At 44.0% G+C, this 23,830-nt stretch overlaps 1 protein-coding gene across 1 annotated transcript; it reads right to left on the bottom strand.

The window, feature by feature from the left end:
• Positions 1–1,641: 1,641 nt before the first annotated feature.
• LOC128689547 (uncharacterized) lies at positions 1,642–19,393 on the bottom strand. The gene is made up of 3 exons (XM_070093301.1): positions 19,275–19,393; positions 5,715–5,855; positions 1,642–3,972 (listed from the first exon to the last, which is right to left on the bottom strand). Exons 2-3 carry the CDS (start codon positions 5,853–5,855, stop codon positions 2,851–2,853), a joined length of 1,263 nt encoding a protein of 420 aa, XP_069949402.1. The 5' UTR covers positions 19,275–19,393; the 3' UTR covers positions 1,642–2,850.
• Positions 19,394–23,830: the final 4,437 nt, after the last annotated feature.

Raw genomic sequence — 23,830 nt, 5'->3', positions numbered from 1 at the left:
AGTGGTCTGGAGGAAGCAATGATCAGTGACAGTATCTAGGTCACTCATATATATATTTAAACATGCTCATCCTGGTGCTCCACTTAGCAATACACAAGGAAAGCTTTGTGTAAATTTAGACACATGTGCAATATCTGGATATCTTTATTGTAGACGTTTCGCCATCCAGTGGCTTTATCAATACAGATTCTAGGACATAATTAGAAGACAGTAGAACTATATACAAAAGATGAGGTAATCAGTCCCTCAGCCTTGGAGTTAGTGTTCACAGCATCGTGGTGGTGGAGAATCTGGAGCAAAGGCAAGAAGACTGGCGGTTATATAGGCGTCAGTGGAAGGGACGTGTAGCAGACGAGGGCATAGTCACTGGTAGGTGGGATTCCCCAGTGGAAGTAGGTCCTACCCAAAGGGATGGGTTAGTTGTAGCAGCCGTGAAGAAGGTCTTGTAGATGTCCTCTGAACCACTGGATGGCGAAACGTCTACATTAAAGATATCCAGATGTTGCACATGTGTCTAAACTTTCATATTGTCGGTATTTTATACCTTTCTTGCACAAAGCTTTGTGTAGCAGACACACCACCACCAGCAAGTTCTTCACCATTATCACACACACGTAAACGTGAGACACACCTAAGTAACAGAGAGGGTAAATGAATGAGTATGGAATTCCTAAATAATAGAAAACAGTCACGGAGAGGGAATAGTAACAGAAGGGCACAAGTAATCTCAGGGAACCCACAATGTTTTAGTCTGGGGCTCAAAATGTTCCTGGTATATATAAACGACTTCTTCTGAGGCCCGAAATCGCACAAGTCAATGCTCGCAGGTGATGCATAACTAATGTGGAAAATGAAAACCGACAGGAAATGCCAAAAACTGCAGGAGGATCTTCACCGGCTTTAAGAATGGTGTGCAATAAATGGCTTTTGGAATTCATCCTCAACAAATAGAAAGTAAAGAGCTTTTAAAAACACCGAATAAAAAGAAAGCCTTCGAGGCAATTATAAATCTATCAGTCCCCTTCAAAGTGGTGGGACTGTAACTACGGTGCAAAAGAAACGCTACGAAGTCGGTCTTAGAGTCATCAGCACGAAGTGGGTCGTACTGGAAATATGAATTATTGTATCTGTGGGGGTGAGAGCTTTAATGAGGATTATAACCGGGTTTTTGGATCAATACGGCACATAATTTTAATTTGTAAAGCAGTTATTCTTCGTACCAGTAATCTACATCACAATTTTGACTGGGATTGTTCACGAGTAACGTTGTCTACTGTTTTTGTCTGATTCTCTTAATTTTCCTTCATATATCACATTTTCTGCACATGAGAACAATCTCGGTACTTCGAGTATTTCTCTCTCAGCTTTTGAGAAGCTTTGACTTTTTTCTTCAATTAATCACTGTTTACTTTACGTTTACTCACCTGTTTGCTCTCTATTTACTCACGTGTTTACGTCGGTGCTGCCAGTATGACTACTCATACAGGCTGCTCTGCTGATCGTATGATGTGAAAATAATTTATGTATGTTACAACTCTACAGGAGAAATAAGATACAACGCTAAGAACAATGTTTATTTACAGTTCTTCTTGACACACACACACACACACACACACACACACACACACACACACACACACACACACACACACACACACACACATACTTTTAAATGAAGAAATAAATAAATAAATAGAAGGATAGGATATTTGGTATAATAAAGCAACTGTTGGATGATCTATTATACAATTGCTAACTAATTTATATACCTGCTGACTGTTCTATTATATACCTGCTGGCTGTTCTATTATATACCTGCTGTCTGTTCTATTATATACCTGCTGGATGTTCTATTATATACCTGCTGGCTGATCTATTACATAATTGCTAAGTGATCTATCATATAGTTTCTACCTGCTCTATTACAGAGTTGCTGACCTACTGGCTGATCTATTACATAGCTGCTGGTTGATCAGTTGAATAACAGATGACTGATCAAGTATATAAAAGTTGAACTGACATAATGTTTAGCAACTGTCTGCTATTTTAGATAGACAGAACATGTTCAAAGAGCCAAAAAAAATGTACCTATCTGACCTAACAAGAGGACAGCAGCTGGGGAATAATCCCGCTGAAGTGTAAAGCAACACTGATGACGGAGGGAATCCCTTACCAGTCATCATCAGCTGCTGAATCCCAAGACGATAATACATAACAGGCATCTAAACACCCTGAATTTAAATGTGCATAATGAGGAAGTAGATGGTATATACAATGATTACAAGGAGAGAAAGTGAGTGAGAGAGAGAGAGAGAGAGAGAGAGAGAGAGAGAGAGAGAGAGAGAGAGAGAGTGAGACAGACAGACAGACAGACAGACAGACAGACAGACAGACAGACAGACAGACAGAGAGAGCTAGCGAGCGGGCGAGAGAGAGAGAGAGAGAGAGAGAGAGAGAGAGAGAGAGAGAGAGAGAGAGAGAGAGAGAGAGAGAGAGAGAGAGAGAGAGAGAGAGAGAGAGAGAGAGAGAGAGAGAGAGAGAGAGAGAGAGAGAGAGAGAGAGAGAGACAGACAGACAGAGACAGACAGACAGACAGACAGATTTATCACTGCCGTCGACCACGTCTGTCCACCAGAGGACGTGGCCAGTACCTCAGTACTGGACGTGGCCCTGATGGAGCCACATCTAATACTGCCCTGTTGCCACTAGCTACGGGGAACAAGAGCCATCAAGACTTTCTACGCTTCCCTCACATTAGGCGCCACTGAGAAGTTCATTATTTAATTAAGACTCAATTACAGGACACTATTTCTTAACGTGAAAAAACAGAGAGGGGAAATTACCGCAGGTCTATTGCATAATAAAGGAAAGTAAGCTGCCGCAACCCAACGTCTGCACTATAAGACTACTAAGTTCCTTCTCCAGCAGGAGACACCTGGGGAAAACTTTATCGCACCTGGCCGGGTCCTGAATCTGACGGGACTGTGTGGCCTCCAGGAGGGCGGTATTATAGAAGGACATCGTTTCAGGGCTGTTGGAAAAGAGTTGCAGGAGGACATTCTCCTCCAAAGAGCGAGTGCTTTGCTGTTTGTTTTCTAAGTAACACATGAACTTCAAGATGCAGCCGTCAGTGTCCAGGTGGGTGGCTGCAGACATCAGCAACTTTTGAGCCTCCTCCACCTCCTCCAACCCCGTTTGCACCTCCTCCACCTCATGGAGTCCTGTCTGTGCCTCCTGCAAACCCATTAAGAGTGCTCGATTGTGGCGCTTGTTGACAGAATTTCTGTTGTAGGTCTTTGTAGGGAATGGGTAGGAGGGCCTCTGAGGAACATACTGGGATTCGGAAGGGATATCCAAAGACTTTGAAAAGGCGTAGGGTGATTCTTCAGGGTAGTAAGATGCCTGTGCAGGGATGTAAGATGACTCTTCAGGGTGGTAAGATGCCTGTGCAGGGACGTAAGATGATTCTTCAGGGTAGTAAGATGCCTGTGCAGGGATGTAAGACGACTCTTCAGGGTAGTAAGATGCCTGTGCAGGGACGTAAGATGACTCTTCAGGGTAGTAAGATACCTGTACAGGGACGTAAGATGACTCTTCAGGGTAATAAGATGACTCTGCAGGAACATAAGATTGTGCAGGCACGTGGGATGCCTGTGCTGGGACGTAAGATGGAACGTCGGAAGCCTCAGCAGGGATGTAAGAGGGGTCGGGAGGGACGTCAGAGGATTCTATGGACACATAAGAAGATTCGGCAGGTATAACAGACGATTCTTCAGTGCCATGAGAAGATTCAGCTGTTTCATGAGAGGACTCTACTGGTTCATGAAAGGACTCTGCTGGCTCATGGGACGCTGGAGATCCGTATTCATGTGATCCGCCGCCGAAGTCATGGAATTCCTCGTGAAGTATGTCTTCATCGTCGTAATAGATGGGGCTTTTGTCTTCTTTCAGAAAGGCAAGAATTACAGCAGCCTGCAAAAAACAAAAGTTGAATTACCTTTACTGCTTCCACTGTAAGTGCCAGTGCAAGACATCGAGCGATGTGACACTTAATAAAGTGTCCACACATTTCTCGGTATGTTGTGCTGTCTTGTACCACAAGAAAATAATGTTTAACGAAGTTTACTTTTTTAGCATAAAGTCATAATATACACATTAGTAAAGACTGAGAAGATGAGACTCGGAGAGGGAGAGAGAGAGAGAGAGAGAGAGAGAGAGAGAGAGAGAGAGAGACCAGTCTCACTCCTTTCAATCACTGGCAAGATTCTTGAGACAATAATCTCACGGTAGAGGACAGAGTTTCTCGACTACTATTCACTTCTTTGTGACCGTCAATATGGCTTCAGAAAAGGTTACTCTGTTGTTCTCTTTCTAACCCTCTCCACTAAGTGGCACCAGTCACTGGATGAATCCAAAGTCAGCTGTGTAGTAGCACTGAACATTGCTGGTGCTTTCGACCGAGTATGGCACCAAGCACTCTTGATAAAACTGCAAGCACTGGGAATTGCTGGCTCTACATTATGTGTCCTCAGTGATTACCCTCAAGGTAGATCTCTAAATGTAGTTCTCAATGGGACAGAGTCAGCAAGACATCCCAAGACACAGGAAAGTGTGCTTGGGCCATTGTTATGGAATGTCTACTTCAGTGACCTCCTTTATCTCAACACAGAATCCCATGCCGAGGCAGACGACTGTACTCTGACATTTACTGATCTTAGAGAGGAAATGGCAGCTGCTGTAAGTTACATCAATCAGCCTATATCTAAATCAGTCTGGGATAAACGGTGGCAGGTCACATTTGCTCCCAAGAAAACACAAATAATGATGGTTTCTAGGCATCATGATGGTAATGCTGAAGCAGTGATAAGAATGAATGGGAGAGTGTTGGTACACAAGGACGAAGTTGATATCCTTGAAGTGAAATTTGACTCCAAACTGATCATGATGAACCACATTGTAAATCTTGAAAACAAGGCGGCCAGGAAGCTTACAGCACTTCGACGTATCTCGCAAGCCACATATAAGCTCACACCTTGAATATGCTCCACTTTCTTGGATTGTCTATTATTTTAGCAGATCCTTCAACACTGGAGGGTTGTGGGTAGAGTTACTGTTATGTACATTACCACACTTGAAGTACCACACTTGGCTCCACTCCAAGGACAGCGAGAAGTGAGCTTCTATACAACAAGACGGGCAGCAACAGCAACTTCACTCTGACTGTACTCTTCTCCAGAATATCACTACATCTGAGATTATTTTTTTTAGGATGACTCGAGTCTGGAACATGTTCGTACATGTTGATATAAATGAAATAAATTCAATTGAACAAATGAAATCGCTGGCTCACAGATGACTCAGACTTCATCCTTTCCCATATCTGTGTTTCATAACAATAAAAAGACTTTCCAATAAGCTGACGTAGGTAACAGCTCTTAGCTTGTAAATAGAGGTAGGAGCCTTGACCTAACATTGTAAAACCTTAAGAGAGAGAGAGAGAGAGAGAGAGAGAGAGAGAGAGAGAGAGAGAGAGAGAGAGAGAGAGAGAGAGAGAGAGAGAGAGAGAGAGAGAGAGAGAGAGAGAGAGAGAGTGAGAGAGAGAGAGAGACAGAGAGAGAGAGAGAGAGAGAGAGAGAGAGAGAGAGAGAGAGAGAGAGAGAGAGAGAGAGAGAGAGAGAGAGAGAGAGAGAGAGAGAGAGAGAGTTTTTCTTCACCTGGAGGCTAAGGAGAGCAGTAACGGGCAGTGTTCCCAGGGGAGAATTAGCCACCAGGGGAATGTTTGCTGTGGGTAACCAGGTGGCGTTGATGGCAGCCAGCGACACCAACACCGCGCTCACTATCAGTAATAAACGCATCTGTAATAAACATATTAATAATTTAAAAAAAAGTCCTAACATTCACTGTACTTGACGACCCTCACATCATTCTAGTAAATTAACTAGTCACTAATAACAGACAAGCAAACTATAAATTACAACTCCGAGGGACATTAACTAGTATCCTTAGGTTAGTTTAAGTCACGTTTGTCAAAAAACAGGACAATTGTTTCCTGACGTGGGTCTTAAATCATATGATGACCTGCAGCTGGAGTTGTTTGTCATCTGACTGAGGCCTTCCGCTGGCTTACCTGTCCATCCCTTCCAAAATTATGATTATGATTATAAGTACTAGATCCTAGAGAAGTAATATCCTTGTAGATACTAGAGAAGTAATATTTTACTTCTAACATTTAGGGTGGTGCAGGTGTATACAGATCAGCCACAACTGACCCAGTACATGATCAGCCACAACTGACCCATTACATTTTCAGTCACAACTGACCCAGTACATGATCAGCCACAACTGACCCATTACATTTTCAGTCACAACTGACCCAGTACATGATCAGCCACAACTGACCCAGTACATTTTCAGTCACAACTGACAGAGTACATGATCAGCCACAACTGACCCAGTACATGATCAGTCACAACTGACCCAGTAAATGATCATTCACAACTGACACAGTATATCATCAGTCACAACTGACCCAGTATATGATCAGTCACAACTGACCCAGTAAATGATCAGTCACAACTGACCCAGTATATGATCAGTCACAACTGACCCAGTAAATGATCATTCACAACTGACACAGTATATCATTAGTCACAACTGACCCAGTACATGATCAGTCACAACTGACCCAGTACATGATCAGTCACAACTGACCCAGTACATGATCAGTCACAACTGACCCAGTAAATGATCAGTCACAACTGACCCAGTACATGATCAGTCACAACTGACCCAGTAAATGATCAGTCACAACTGACCCAGTATATGATCAGTCACAACTGACCCAGTACATGATCAGTCACAACTGACCCAGTACATGATCAGTCACAACTGACCCAGTAAATGATCAGTCACAACTGACCCAGTACATGATCAGTCACAACTGACCCAGTACATGATCAGTCACAACTGACCCAGTAAATGATCAGTCACAACTGACCCAGTACATGATCAGTCACAACTGACCCAGTAAATGATCAGTCACAACTGACCCAGTACATGATCAGTCACAACTGACCCAGTACATGATCAGTCACAACTGACCCAGTACATGATCAGTCACAACTGACCCAGTAAATGATCAGTCACAACTGACCCAGTAAATGATCAGTCACAACTGACCCAGTACATGATCGGTCACAACTGACCCAGTACATGATCAGTCACAACTAAACTAGCCCATGATCACTCACAATTAACCTAGCACATGATCAGTCACAACTAACCTAGCACATCATCAGTCACAACTAAATTAGCACATGATCAGTCACACCTAACCTAGCACATGATCAGTCACAACTAACCTAGCACATGATCACTCACAACTAACCTAGCACATGATCAGTCACAACTAACCTAGCGCATGATCAGTCACAACTAACCTAGCACATGATCAGTCACAACTAACCTAGCACATGATCACTCACAACTAACCTAGCACATGATCAGTCACAACTAACCTAGCGCATGATCAGTCACAACTAACCTAGCACATCATCAGTCACAACTAACCTAGCACATGATCAGCCACAACTAAATTAGCACATGATCAGTCACACCTAACCTAGCACATGATCAGTCACAACTAACCTAGCACATGATCACTCACAACTAACCTAGCACATGATCAGCCTCAACTAACCTAGCACATGATCAGCCACAACTAACCTAGCACATGATCAGTCACAACTAACCTAGCATATGATCAGTCACAACTAACCTAGCACATGATCAGTCACAACTAACCTAGCACATGATCAGCCACAACTAACCTAGCACATGATCAGTCACAACTAACCTAGCATATGATCAGTCACAACTAACCTAGCACATGATCAGTCACAACTAACCTAGTACATGATCAGCCGCAACTAACCTAGCACATGATCAGTCACAACTAACCTAGCACATGATCAGCCACAACTAACCTAGCACATGATCAGTCACAACTAACCTAGCACATGATCAGTCACAACTAACCTAGTACATGATCACTCACAATTAACCTAGCACATGATCAGTCACAACTAACCTAGCACATGATCAGTCACAACTAACCTAGCACATGATCAGTCACAACTAACCTAGCCCATGATCACTCACAATTAACCTAGCACATGATCAGTCACAACTAACCTAGCACATGATCAGTCACAACTAACTTAGCACATGATCAGTTACAGCTAACCTAGCACATGATCAGTCACAACTAAATTAGCACATGACCAGTCACAACTAACCTAGCACATGATCAGTCACAAATAACCTAGCACATGATCAGTCACAAATAACCTAGCACATGATCAGCCTCAACAAACCTAGCACATGATCAGTCACAACTAACCTAGCACATGATCAGGCACAACTAACCTAGCACATGATCAGTCACAACTAACCTAGCATATGATCAGTCACAACTAACCTAGCACATGATCAGTCACAACTAACCTAGCACATGATCAGTCACAACTAACTTAGCACATGAGCAGTCACAACTAACCTAGCACATGATCAGTCACAACTAACCTAGCACATGATCAGCCACAACTAACCTAGCACATGGTCAGTCACAATTAACCTAGCACATGATCAGCTTCAACTAACCTAGCACATGATCAGCCACAACTAACCTAGCACATGATCAGTCACAACTAACCTAGCACATGATCAGTCACAACTAACCTAGCACATCATCAGTCACAACTAACCTAGCACATGAGCAGTCACAACTAACCTAGCACATGATCAGCCACAACTAACCTAGCACATGATCAGTCACAACTAACCTAGCACATGATCACTCACAACTAACCTAGCACATGATCAGTCACAAGTAACCTACCACATGATCAGTCACAACTAACCTAGCACATGATTAGTCACAACTAACTTAGCACATGATCAGCCACAACTAACCTAGCACATGATCAGTCACAACTAACCTAGCACCTGATCAGCCACAACTAACCTAGCACATGATCAGCCACAACTAACCTTGCACATGATCACTCACAACTAACCTAGCAAATGATCACTCACAACTAACCTAGCACATGATCAGTCACAACTAACCTAGCACATGATCACTCACAACTAACCTAGCACATGATCACTCACAACTAACCTAGCACATGATCAGCCACAACTAACCTAGCACATGATCACTCACAACTAACCTAGCACATGATCAGCCACAACTAACCTAGCACATGATCACTCACAACTAACCTAGCACATGATCAGCCACAACTAACCTAGCACATAATCAGCCACAACTAACCTAGCACATGATCAGCCACATCTAACCTAGCACATGATCAGCCACAACTAACCTAGCACATGATCAGTCACAACTAACCTAGCACATGATCAGTCACAACTAACCTAGCACATGATCAGTCACAACTAACCTAGCACATGATCAGTCACAACTAACCTAGCACATGATCAGCCACAACTAACCTAGCACATGATCAGTCACAACTAACCTAGCACATGATCAGTCACAACTAACCTAGCACATGATCACTCACAACTAACCTAGCACATGATCAGTCACAACTAACCTAGCACATGATCAGTCACAACTAACCTAGCACATGAGCAGTCACAATTAACCTAGCACATGATCAGTCACAACTAACTTAGCACATGATCAGTCACAACTAACCTAGCACATGATCAGCCACAACTAACCTAGCACATGATCAGTCACAACTAACCTAGCACATGATCAGCCACAACTAACCTAGCACATGATCAGTCACAACTAACCTAGCACATGATCAGTCACAACTAACCTAGCACATGATCAGCCACAACTAACCTAGCACATGATCAGTCACAACTAACCTAGCACATGATCAGTCACAACTAACCTAGCACATGATCAGCCACAACTAACCTAGCACATGATCAGCCACAACTAACCTAGCACATGATCAGTCACAACTAACCTAGCACATGATCAGCCACAACTAACCTAGCACATGATCAGCCACAACTAACCTAGCACATGATCAGTCACAACTAACCTAGCACATGATCAGTCACAACTAACCTAGCACATGAGCAGTCACAATTAACCTAGCACATGATCAGTCACAACTAACTTAGCACATGATCAGTCACAACTAACCTAGCACATGATCAGCCACAACTAACCTAGCACATGATCAGTCACAACTAACCTAGCACATGATCAGCCACAACTAACCTAGCACATGATCAGTCACAACTAACCTAGCACATGATCAGTCACAACTAACCTAGCACATGATCAGCCACAACTAACCTAGCACATGATCAGCCACAACTAACCTAGCACATGATCAGCCACAACTAACCTAGCACATGATCAGTCACAACTAACCTAGCACATGATCAGCCACAACTAACCTAGCACATGATCAGTCACAACTAACCTAGCACATGATCAGCCACAACTAACCTAGCACATGATCAGCCACAACTAACCTAGCACATGATCAGCCACAACTAACCTAGCACATGATCAGCCACAACTAACCTAGCACATGCTAACTTTAACGTTGCAAGTCAAACATTTCATATATGTGGAAATGTTGTTAACTGTAATAATATTATTACATTTGCTCTTCCGTGACTATAAGAAAAAATACTTCTTTGATAATTATTAAAAAAAATGCTCGAATGAGGGCAGATTGAATTATTACAGTGTGGAAACACTGTGTTGCGCAGTGACACAGTACTATGTGAGTTACAGTGTTGCACAGTGACACAGTGTTATGTGAGTTACAGTGTTGCGCAGTGACAGTGTTATGTGAGTTACAGTGTTGCGCAGTGACACAGTGTTATGTGAGTTACAGTGTTGCGCAGTGACAGTGTTATGTGAGTTACAGTGTTGCGCAGTGACACAGTGTTATGTGAGTTACAGTGTTGCGCAGTGACACAGTACTATGTGAGTTACAGTGTTGCACAGTGACACAGTACTATGTGAGTTACAGTGTTGCACAGTGACACAGTGCTATGTGAGTTACAGTGTTGCACAGTGACACAGTACTATGTGAGTTACAGTGTTGCACAGTGACACAGTACTATGTGAGTTACAGTGTTGCACAGTGGCACAGTGTTATGTGAGTTACAGTGTTGCACAGTGACACAGTGTTATGAGTTACAGTGTTGCAAAGTGACACAGTGTTATGTGAGTTACAGTGTTGTACAGTGACACAGTGTTATGAGTTACAGTGTTGCACAGTGACACAGTGTTATGTGAGTTACAGTGTTGCACAGTGACACAGTACTATGTGAGTTACAGTGTTGCACAGTGACACAGTACTATGTGAGTTACAGTGTTGCACAGTGACACAGTGCTATGTGAGTTACAGTGTTGCACAGTGACACAGTACTATGTGAGTTACAGTGTTGCACAGTGACACAGTGTTATATGAGTTAACAGTGTTGCACAGTGACACAGTGTTATGTAAGTTACAGTGTTGCACAGTGACACAGTGTTATGTGAGTTACATTGTTGCACAGTGACACAGTGTTATGTAAGTTACAATGTTGCACAGTGGCACAGTGTTATGTGAGTTACAGTGTTGCACAGTGACACAGTGTTATGTAAGTTACAGTGTTGCACAGTGACACAGTGTTATGTGAGTTACAGTGTTGCACAGTGACACAGTGTTATGTGAGTTACAGTGTTGCACAGTGACACAGTACTATGTGAGTTACAGTAATGTACAGTGACACAGTACTATGTGAGTTACAGTGTTGCACAGCGACACAGTACTATGTGAGTTACAGTGTTGCACAGTGACACAGTACTATGTGAGTTACAGTGTTGCACAGTGACACAGTACTATGTGAGTTTCAGTGTTGCACAGTGACACAGTACTATGTGAGTTACAGTGTTGCACAGTGACACAGTACTATGTGAGTTACAGTGTTGCACAGTGACACAGTGTTATGTGAGTTAGAGTGTTGCACAGTGACACAGTGTTATGTGAGTTACAGTGTTGCACAGTGACACAGTACTATGTGAGTTACAGTGTTGCACAGTGACACAGTGTTATGTGAGTTACAGTGTTTCACAGTGACACAGTGCCCTGTGAGTTACAGTGTTGCACAGTGACACAGTGTTATGTGAGTTACAGTGTTGCACAGTGACACAGTACTATGTGAGTTACAGTGTTGCACAGTGACACAGTGTTATGTAAGTTACAGTGTTGCACAGTGACACAGTACTATGTGAGTTACAGTGTTGCACAGTGACACAGTGTTATGTAAGTTACAGTGTTGCACAGTGACACAGTACTATGTGAGTTACAGTGTTGCACAGTGACACAGTGCTATGTGAGTTACAGTGTTGCGCAGTGACACAGTGCTATGTGAGTTACAGTGTTGCACAGTGACACAGTACTATGTGAGTTACAGTGTTGCACAGTGACACAGTGCTATGTGAGTTACAGTGTTGCGCAGTGACACAGTGTTATGTGAGTTACAGTATTGCACAGTGACACAGTGTTATGAGTTACAGTGTTGCACAGTGACACAGTGTTATGTGAGTTACAGTGTTGCACAGTGACACAGTGTTATGTGAGTTACAGTATTGCACAGTGACACAGTGTTATGAGTTACAGTGTTGCACAGTGACTCAGTGTTATGTGAGTTACAGTGTTGCACAGTGACACAGTGTTATGTGAGTTACAGTGTTGCACAGTGACACAGTACTATGTGAGTTACAGTAATGTACAGTGACACAGTACTATGTGAGTTACAGTGTTGCACAGTGACACAGTACTATGTGAGTTACAGTGTTGCACAGTGACACAGTACTATGTGAGTTACAGTGTTGCACAGTGACACAGTACTATGTGAGTTACAGTAATGTACAGTGACACAGTACTATGTGAGTTACAGTGTTGCACAGTGACACAGTACTATGTGAGTTACAGTGTTGCACAGTGACACAGTGCTATGTGAGTTACAGTGTTGCACAGTGACACAGTGTTATGTGAGTTACAGTGTTGCACAGTGACACAGTGTTATGTGAGTTACAGTGTTGCACAGTGACACAGTACTATGTGAGTTACAGTGTTGGGGGATAATAATTGTATGAGAGTATATTACGCTGTATTAAAGCTAAATTGTTGGAACACCGGTATATCTGGAGTATACCTGGAGGGTATTTATTGGGTGAACGCCCCCGAGGCCTGGTCCATGACCACACCTCGCGGTGGTTCAGCGCCTGATCAACAAGGCTGCTACTCCTTGCCGCACGTAAACCGTCGTAAGAACAACAGCTCGGCTGGTTAGGTACTGACTTTAAGTACCTGTCCAGCTCCCTCATGAAGACAGCCAGAGGTCTATTGGTAGTCCTCCTTTTATATGATGGGAGGCAGATGGACAGTCTTGGGTCCCCTGATACTTATTGTGTTGTCTCGTAGTGGACTCGTGGCGCCCCTGCTGTTCACTGGGGGGATGTTGCACTGCTTCCCGGTGCTGCTACTCTTTTTCTGAGAGAAGCAAGGCAGGAATACCTTCACTCTGCGTTGTTTAAATATAAGCTATGATCCTTTCTGTTATTTTCTGTTTCACGAGATGGATTTTACACACGAGATAATGAAAGTTGTCAGCTTGAGCTGAGAAACTTTAATGTTGTCGTGAAGATATACTGAGCATCACAATATGGGTTTAGTTCCAACGGCAGCTGTAAAGATTACCTTCCAACAAAGCTGGAGTCAGTTAAGCAAAGTTATCTTACACAGATTCATGGTATAATTCGAAACAGAACACTATATATTAACATTTTGAAATATAGGACAGACATTCATTGCTTCCATTACTGTTACTTAACTGTGAATATACAATCACCAAAACTTTGTTATCAGGAACAGAAACGTATTAAATGTGTTGTATCACGAGTGTTGCAGACACTGACACATTAGTACTCAACCCGGAGAGTCATGCATGACCATCCATGTAATTAACCTCATATAACGTGGCAATAACAAGTTATTTTCTCTCATTGTGTATCCCGGGCGGGTATTGGAAGGGATGTGTCTTGCTTGCTGCCCGGGGACACTCACCTCTAGTGTTTACTCAGAGTTGGTGTACTAGTTATGTGTACGAGAGTACAGACTCAACTGTTCTTAAAAAATAGGTGGCATTTACTGATTCCTGGCTCTTGAGCTCTCTCTTACCTGTTCTTGAGCCTAAGCACTACCTTCTGGTCTAGTCTAGTTACATACATGTCGACCGTCTCCAGCTACCTATACACCCCGATCCTACTTAATTTAATAATTCTTAACAGGCGTTGTGCGTGATGTTCTGAAACATTCTTTGTGGAGATGGCAATTCTAAGATACCTCGAATGCTCTGTCGCTATAATGCAGTTTACAGGCGCGTATAACGATACATTTGTTGTATCAGATACGACTCTCAGGACATACTTCATTTATTTTGTAGTTTCTTCCCTTCCTGCGCTCTATTCAGTAAGCGCGACTTTGCAATGGCTATGTCTGAGTTCTAAAAGCCACTTGGTTTTAAAATTCAAACTTCCACTTGGGAAGCATATCAAAATCTTTTTGTAGTCTCCATCCATGTCTGTTGTTATTATTTTCGTTAGTTTCAGGTCAGGCAAACAGCGACAAATAGAACGTGATCCCTTCTGGAATGTAATTCAGAGGTCATGTGATCTGCTCACTGCCAGAATATACGCATCTCTTGTGGAAACTCAGGCATCCAAACTGCCCTGGTGACCAAATCTGACACTCAAGCTGGTGTTAATCCAGCCTGACCAAGCTTTTTCAGACCCAATCTGACTTCCTAGCTAGTGGTGTCACAAACTAATCTCCCAACTGCTGGAGGCCCACTTTGGTTTCCCAACTGGTGGTGACCCAATCTGACCTCCCAGCTGGTGGTGACCCAATCTGATCTCCCATCTGGTGGTAACCCAATCTGGCCTCCTTGCTGGTGGTGAGGCAGTCTGGCCATACACCTGGTGGTGACCCAGTCTCACCTCTAGCCTGGTGATGGCCCAATCTCACCTCAAAGACGGTGGTGACCCAATCTCGTCTCCAAGATGGTGGTGACTCAGTCTCACCTCTAAGACAGTGGAGATCCAGTCTGACCTCCCAGCTGGTGATGACCCAGCCTGACCTCCAAGCTTGTGGTGACCCAGTATGATCTTCTGGCAGGTGGTGACCCAGTCTGCTCTCCCAGCTGGTAGTGAAACAGCCTGACCTCCCAGCTGGTGGTGACGAAGTCTGAAGTTCCAGCTTGTGGTGATCCAGTCTGATCTCCAGGTGGGGGTGACCCAGTCTGACTTCTCAGCTGGTGGTGACCCAGTGTGACCTCCCGACTGGAAGTGACCCATTCCGATCACTCAGCTGGTAGTAACTCAGCCTGACCTTCCAGCTGGTGATGACCCAGCTTGACCTCCCAGAAAATGGTGACCTAGTCTGATCTCCCAGCTGGTGGTGACCCAGTCTCTTCTTCTAGCTGGTAGTGAGTCAGTCTGACCTCCCTGCTGGTGTTGATCCAGTCTGAGCTCTCAGTTAGTGGTAACCCAGTCTGACCTCCCAACTGGTGGTGACGAAGTTTGAAATCCCAGCTGGTGGTGATCCGGTCTGACATCCAGGTGGTGGTGACCTAGTCTCACCTTCCAGCTGGTGATGACCCAGCCTGTCCTCCCAGAAAATGGTGACCTTGTCTGATCTCCCAGCTGGTAGTGACTCAGCCTGACCTCCCAGCTTGTGTTGTCGAAGTCTGAAATCCCAGCTGGTGGTGATCCAGTCTGACCTTCAGGTGGTGGTGACCCAGTCTGACCTCTCAGCTGGGGGTGACCCAGCCTGGCTTCTCACGTGGTGGACAAAAAGTCTGAAATCCCAGCTGGCGGTGATCAAGTCTGACCTACGGCTGGTGTTGACCCAATATGACCTCCCAGCTGGTGTTGGCCCAGTCTGACCTCCCGAATGGTGATGACACAGTCTGACCTCCCAGCTGGTGAAGATCCAGTCTGACCTCCAGGTGGTGGCGACCTAGTCTGACCTCTCAGCTCGTGATGACCCAGTCTGACCTCCCACCTGGTGGTGACTCACTCTGACCTCCCGGCTGGTGGTGACTCATTCTGATCTCCCAGCTGGTAGTGACTTAGCCTCACCTCCCAGCTGGTAGTGACACAGCCTGACCTCCCAGGTGGTTGTGACGATCTGAAATCTCAGTTGGTGATGATCCAGTTTAACCTCCATGTGGTGGTGACCCAGCCTGGCCTCTTAGCTGGTGATGACGGTGTCTGAAATCTCAGCTGGTGGTGATCCAGTCTGTCCTCCAGCAGGTGTTGACCCAGTCTGACCTCCCAAGTGGTGTTTACCCAATTTGATCTCCCAGCTGGTGGTGACCCAGTCTGACCCCCAGCTGGTGGTGACCCAATCTGACCTCCCAGCTGGTGTTGACCCAGTCTGACTGACCTTCCAACTGGTGGTGACCCAATCTGACCTTCCAGCTGGTGTTGACCAAGTCTGACCTCCTAGCTGGTGGTGACCCAATCTGACCTCCCAGCTGGTGTTGACCCAGTCTGACCTCCAGGTAGTGGTGACTCAGTCAGACCTTCAGCTGGTGGTGTTCGTCTGATCTCCCAGCTGGTGGTGACCCATTCTGATCTCCCAGTTGGCAGTGACTAAGCCTGACCTCCCAGCTGGTAGTGACTCAGCCTGACCTCCCAGCTGGTAGTGACTAAGCCTGACCTCCCAGCTGGTAGTGACTCAGTCTGACCTCCCAGCTGGTAGTGACTCAGCCTGACCTCCCAGCTGGTGATGACGAACTCTGAAACCCCAGATGGTGGTGATCCAGCCAGACATCCAGCTGGTGTTACCCCAGTCTGACTTCAGAACTGGTGGTTACCCATTTTGATGACCCAGCTGGTGGTGATCCAGTCTGACCTCCCAGCAGGTAGCTACTCAGCCTGACCTCTCAGCTGGTATTGATCTAGTCTGACCTCCAGCTAGTGTTGACCCAGCCTGACCTCTCAGCTGGTATTGACCCAGGCTGGCCTCCAAGCTGGTGGTTGCCCAGTCTGACCTCCCATCTGGTGTTGACTGAGTCTGATCTCCCGGCTGGTGGTGACCCAGTCTGACCTCTCAGCTGGAAGGTGACCCAGTCTAGAAACTTAGCTTGTGGTGATTTAGTCTGACCTTCAGGTGGTGGTGATACAGTCTGACCTCCAGGCTGGGGGTGACCCAGTCTGATCACCCAGCTGGTATGACTCAGCCTGACCTCCCAGCTGGTGATGACGAAGTCTGAAATTTCAGGTGGTGGTGATCCAGTCTGGCTTCCAGGTGGTGGTGACCCCGTTTGACCTCCCAGCTGGTATTGACTAGGTCTGACCTTCCAGCTGGTGGTGACCCATTCTGACCTGCCGGTGGTGCCGACCCAGTCCGAATTCCGGGGGTGGTGACCCAGTTTGACCTCCCAGCTGGTGGTGATCGTCTGTTCTTCCAACTGGTGGTGACTCATTCTGATTTCCCATCTGGTAGTGACTCAACCTAACCTCCAAGCTGGTGATGACCCCGTCCAATCTCCCAGCTAGTGGTGACCCAGTCTGATCTCCCACTTGGTAGTGACTCAGCATGACCTACCAGCTGGTGGTGACGAAGTCTGAAATCCCAGATGGTGGTGATCCTGACCTCCAGCTGGTGTTGACGAAGTTCGACCTCACAGCTGGTGGTTACCAAGTCTGACCACCCAGCTGGTGGTTACCCTGTCTGACCTCCAAGCCGGTGTTGACCGAGTCTGACCAACCGGCTGGTGGTGACCCAGTCTGTCCTCCCAGCTGGTGTTGACCTAGTCTGACCTCCCAGCTGGTGTTGACTCTGACTTCCCGTTGGTATTGACCCAGCTCACCTTCCTGCTGGTGGTGACCCAGTCTGACCTCCCAGTTGGTGGTGACCGTCTGGTCTCCCAGCTAGTGGTGACCCATTCTGATCATTCACGTGTTAGTGGCTCAGTCTGATCTCCCAGCTGGTGATCCCCAGCCTGATCTCCCAGCTGGTGGTGACCCAGTCTAAATACTTAGCTGGTGGTGATCTAGTCTGACCTTCAGGAGGTGGTGGTACAGTTTGACCTCCCGGCTAGTGATGATTCAGCCTAACCTTCAAGCTGGTGGTGACCCAGTCTGATCTCCCAGCTGGTTCTGACAAAGTCTGAAATCCTAGCAGGTTGTGATCCAGTCTGACCTCCTGGTGGTGGTGACTCCGTCTGACTTCTCAGCTGGTGGTGACCCACCCTGACCTAGTCTGAAATCCCAGCTGATATTGACGCAGTCACACCTCACAACTGGTGTTGACCAAGTTTGACCTCCTAGTTGTTGGTTACCCTGTCTGACCTCCCGGCTGGTGGTGACCCAGTCTGATCTCCCAGCTGGTGGTGACGAAATCTGATATCCCAGCTGGTGGTGATTCAGTCTTACCTACAGGTAGTGGTGACCTAGTCTTACCTTCCAGCTGGTGTTTACCCAGTCTGACCTCCCAGCTGGTGGTGACCCATTCGATCTTCCAGCTGGTAGTGACTCAGCCTGACCTCCCAGCTGGTAGTGACCCAGCCTGACCTCCCAGCTGGTGGTGACCCAGTCTTATCTTCCAGCTGGTTTTCTTTCAGCTTGATCTTCCAGCTGGCGGTAACGAAGTCTGAAATCTCAGCTGGTAGTGATCCAGTCTGACCTCCAGGTGATGGTGACCCAGTCTAACCTCTCAGCTGGTAGTGACCCAGTCTGACCTCTCAGATGGTGTTGTTGACCCATTATGACCTCCTAGCCGGTGATGGCCCAGTCTGACCTCCCAGCTGGTGGATACTCAGCCCGTTCTCCCATCTGGTGTTGACCCAGTCCGACATCCCAGCTTATGGTGAGCCCGTCTGATCTTCAAGCTGATGGTGACCCAGTCTGCCCTCCCAGATGGTGGTGACTCAGTCTGCCCTCCCAGCTGGTAATGATCCAGTCTGGCCTCCCACCTTGTTGTCATAAATTTCTGAGTGGAAACCATAATTAAAAAATTCTATTTTTTTTACCTTAATTACTTATTAACTTACAATGTGGGTAGTTAGTTAGCAATTACTTAGTTACATGACAGGAAACTTTACCGTGCAGCGGGGCAATCACCGTTCCTACTGTTTAGTCAGAAAATGCTCGTTCGGTATTTACGTCGGTAGACGTACTGCTGGAGGTGTGTGTCACTTACCTTGCCTGGTGTTAGAGACGCTGGTTCCTCTCAGGTAGACCAGGCTGAGGGCGGTCAGGTCCCTCTCTCGTTTATATACGACTTATGCCTCACTCGCGGCTGGATGCAGTGGAAGGCGGGGCTAGGTCGCAGAGGCACCTGATTCGTCTGCTCTCTCCTTCTTGTCATGTGTCAATGGTCATGTCCATCCTGTCAATGTTGCGTCATGTTAGAGGCCACGTCTTATCCTGTAACTGTTACGTCATGTCTTTGATCACGTCTCATCCTGACACTGTTACATCACGTCACTGATAGTGTAATATCTTTACTATGCACCCTATACCCATTGTTTGGATGATAGTCAAAAGATTACAGAGGAACATTATGGGTCCAGGGACCGAGCCGCAAAGTTTTGATAGCTGAACAAGTTACAGTGATAATGAACTATTTGCATGTTTATATCTGGTTACAATCGTAATGAGTTATTTATACATACTTGAATTTAGTCACAACAAATATTACAATATATCATCTATGTATTCTAAATTATTGAAATTATTTTATATTTCAGCAAGATATGCTTGAATTTAGTCAACTTTAAGGGGGTTGTGCATTATTTACTACAGGCAAAGTCAAGGTATTTTTTTCCAGAATGGTTAATAATTTGCCACTGTAGGTAAAATACTTTGACATTTGTTGAATTTTTCTGAGTGAGTTGCCTCTGAATTCATTAATTTTGTCGCATTCTAGAACATCATGAGGCAAGATGTGACAATTGTCCATCTGGCAAAGTTTACATATAGTTTGGTATACATCAGGTGGCAGTGGTGATGCAACCTCCCTGAAGTACTGGTAACCCAGCCACAGCCTGACATTACAGACATCTGCTGATTATGTTGGATGCACCATAGACATGTGGCTCCTCCTGCATGATAGACTGATGATAGTTGGAGTGACTGGTGTTAATCTCCCTCAGTCTCAAGTGTCCTCACAAACTAACAAATATTTCTAACAATGTGCATTACTTGATCAAATCCGGAATTTTAGTTGGCTTGGGGTCGAATCTGGAGCATCCTGGTGGAATTCAAAGTGATGCAGGTTCTCGCTTGAAACTTTGTCTACTTAATTCATCATGGCTTTGATAGAGGTTCTGTATTCTTAGAACCTGGAAATTAAGGCGATAGAAGCAACTTTTTTAATTAACTAGCTAAAGAAAAAAATATACGCCAATGATTTTCTTTTCTAGTAGTCGGTAATTTATCAAAAGTGCAATGACAACTGTCAGTATATAAATGCACTTGTTTTACCGTAGTTAAATAAAGTTTCTATGGAAGAAGCTTTACCGTATAAGTCACGGACAGTCAATATAACCCCAGGAAGTCACCATGTGCAACACATCGTCTATCTTCGGATTTTGTGGTCGACACTTGAAGGCTGAGATACATCGAACTGGTGGGCCATTATTATCAGTGGAGTCAGAGGCTATGAATCGACCCATGCAAATACAATAATAATGATACCGAAATAATAATACAATGCAATAATACTAATAATACAAATACAATAATAATGATACAATAATACTGATACAATACAATAATACTAATAATACAAATACAACAATAATGATACGGAAATGATACTTCATTTCCGTAAGTATAGTTTACAACTGGTTCAGAAAACGTGATAATATTGGCATACTTTACATAAAGCCGCTGGTTATGCAGAACGTTTCAGGCAGCTTTAAAATAACATACATTACTTATAATTTATAATTATTAGTGAAATTTTTGCAAAAACAATTTGCTGGAAGTTTTAGTGAGACATTTCGCTACAACATTCATGGAAGTTATTAATATTGATCAAATACAAATGAGGATACTAATCTAAATTTCATAATTTCTTCTCAGGACATACAAAATACTGAATGCATAGCAACTCGGACAAAACTCAGCCAATCATGCTTGTCAGAAGGCATGATTGTTAAGTTTAGCAGAGTGACACTAGTTACTTAAATTACTATACAAATATGATGAAACAATACACGCCTTAATAACTTATGGAAGCTGAAGAAAGACTGGAAGAAGACAGCAAACTTCAGGAAGTCTTTGACATAATATATTGGTGTCAAGTTCACATTAAGATATCAGGTGCTTTTTATCAATCAGTGAGTTTAAACTTCTGAAGAGTTATGGAGTGTGTTGTCTGGGACTAAATTGCTTAATCGTTCTTACAGCCGCCTTTTCTTGAGTTATTGTTTTTAGGTGATTTGCTGTAGTAGTTTCCCAGATACAAATGCCACAGGAGAGATAAGGATAGATAAGAGAGTAGTACAGAGTTAGTGGTGCACAGTAGCGTATCTTAATTAAAGAGGATGCCTACTGCTTAGGAAACCTTTGTGATGTGTTCAATGTAGGTATTGAACTTCAAGTTACAGTCAACGTACAAACCTAATAATTTTCCCTAGTTTTGTCTTACAGTAGAAGAACTGTTAATTATTATATTTAGCTGGACATTTGCAGCTCCCTTCCCAGATATCAAGTAGAAAGTTTTGTTAATATTTAGAGTGAGTTTAATGGTAGTCATCCAGGTATATACCTTCATATGCTCCTCATAACAATGTAATTGAGAGAAGTTGGATTTGAGTGAAAGATGACAAAACTGGTGTCATCTGCAAACAGAAGAGATTCAAGTAACTGAAATGCACTAGGAAGATCACTGATATATATGAAGAAAAGCAGGTAACCCTATGTTGATAGGCCTAGTTGACGAGGTCACATCCTTGATGTCTGTTGTTAAGGTAAGACTTTAAGTAGGCATCTGCATGACCTCTGATACCAGAATGTTGATTTCTACTGTATTGAAAGTTTTCCCAAGCCTATGAAGAGGCCTAGTTGTTATACATTATTTTTAAGAGATGCATAAAATAAATCTAACATTTTTATGAAACTGCATCATTTGTACATTTTCTTGGTCTGAAGCTAAACCTGCAGGGGTTGAGTATATTGTGGTGCATTAGAAATTACCATTTTCAGGATTTTTCGAAGATAACAATGACAAATTGCATATTGACCTACAATTATTTACATCAGTTGGGTTTCTTCTTTAATGTATTGGGTCACACTTGTTATTCAATTCAATTCAATTCAAGTTTATTCTCTATAATGGTTACAATGTGGGGTTTACAGGTTTTGGGTATTGTGTGGTTTACATGTTATAAGATACTAATTACAGAGGGGGCCACTAGGACACCTAGCATGGCTAGGCATTTCGAACAGACTTAGATTAAATCTTAACATTAAATCCTTACAGATTATGGTATTAAGGCTAAGTGACTACATCATAATTTGTGAGTTTAGCAATGTGAATGCTTTTGTTTTGGCACAATACAAAGTGTCTATATTGGAGTATCATAGGCAAACTTATGACTAGTTAGGATTTATTATTTTAAGATTAGTATTTCTGGGTTTATAGTCAGTGGGTGAGTGAGTGTAATTGTGAACCACAAGGTGGTTATCATGTAGTTAGTTGTCGGGGTGGATCAGGGAGATAAGATGTTTTCTAACTGTAGTTTTGAAAGTGATGAATGTGTCTGCAGTTCTAGAGTTTTCAGGTAGGGTGTTCCAGATTTTAGGTCCTTTGAAATACATTGAATTTTTGTAAAGGTTTAGTCGAACACGGGGAATGTCATAGAGATGTTTGTGTCTGGTGTTATGCCTGTGGGTTCTGTCACAACTATCAAGAAAGCATTTTAGGTCAAGGTTAATATTGGAATTTAAGGTCCTGTAGATATAGACTGCACAATAGTAAGTGTGGATGTTCTGAACAGGGAGTAAGTTTAGATCTATGAAGAGTGGGGGGGTGTTGCCAGGGGTGGGATTTAGTGATTATTCTTACTGCGGCTTTTTGTTGGGTTATTATTGGCTTTAGGCGTGTTGCTGCAGTTGAACCCCAAGCACAGATAGCATAGGTGAGGTATGGATATATAAGTGAATGGTATAGTGTGAGAAGGGCAGTTTGCGGTACGTAGTATCGTATCTTGGAGAGGATCCCCACCGTTTTGGATATTTTTTTTGTTATGTGTTGGATATGGGTGCTAAAAAATTTAGGTTGTTGTCGAGGTATAGGCCAAGGAATTTGCCCTCATTATTTCTGGCAATTAGAGTGTTGTCGATCTTAATGTTTAGCTGCGCAACACCTGCTCTGCTACCAAACATAATATAGTAGGTTTTGCCAGTGTTAAGTGTAAGTTTATTGGCTGTCATTCAAGTCGATATTTTGAGCAGCTCCTCGTTAACAATGGTGTTGAGGGTGGCAAGATTAGGGTAGGAGATGACATAAGTCGTGTCGTCAGCAAAGAGAATGGGTTTCAGGTGTTGGGATATGTTTGGAAGATCATTGATGTAAATGAGGAAGAGCAGGGGACCAAGGACACTTCCCTGCGGAACTCCAGTAGTGGCCATATTGATGAGGCTGTGTCTTAATGGTGACATACTGATACCTATTAGAAAAGTAGGATTTAAAATATGCAAGCGCATGGCCTCTTATACCATAGTGGTCAAGTTTGTGGAGTAGGA

The sequence above is a fragment of the Cherax quadricarinatus genome, chromosome 3, assembly GCF_038502225.1.
Source record: "Cherax quadricarinatus isolate ZL_2023a chromosome 3, ASM3850222v1, whole genome shotgun sequence".
NCBI lineage: Eukaryota > Metazoa > Arthropoda > Malacostraca > Decapoda > Parastacidae > Cherax > Cherax quadricarinatus.
Note: the sequence above shows the minus strand (reverse complement) of the source record. Positions and strands in the feature narration are given on the sequence as shown.

What these genes read in the sequence shown, in the direction of transcription:
- LOC128689547 (XM_070093301.1), bottom strand. Translation starts at nt 5,855, where the DNA reads ATGCGTTTATTACTGATAGTGAGCGCGGTGTTGGTGTCGCTGGCTGCC. An exon ending in CTGCTCTCCTTAGCCTCCAG is followed by an intron (nt 3,973 to 5,714) that starts GTGAAGAAAAAC and finishes TGTTTTTTGCAG; the next exon opens with GCTGCTGTAATTCTTGCCTT.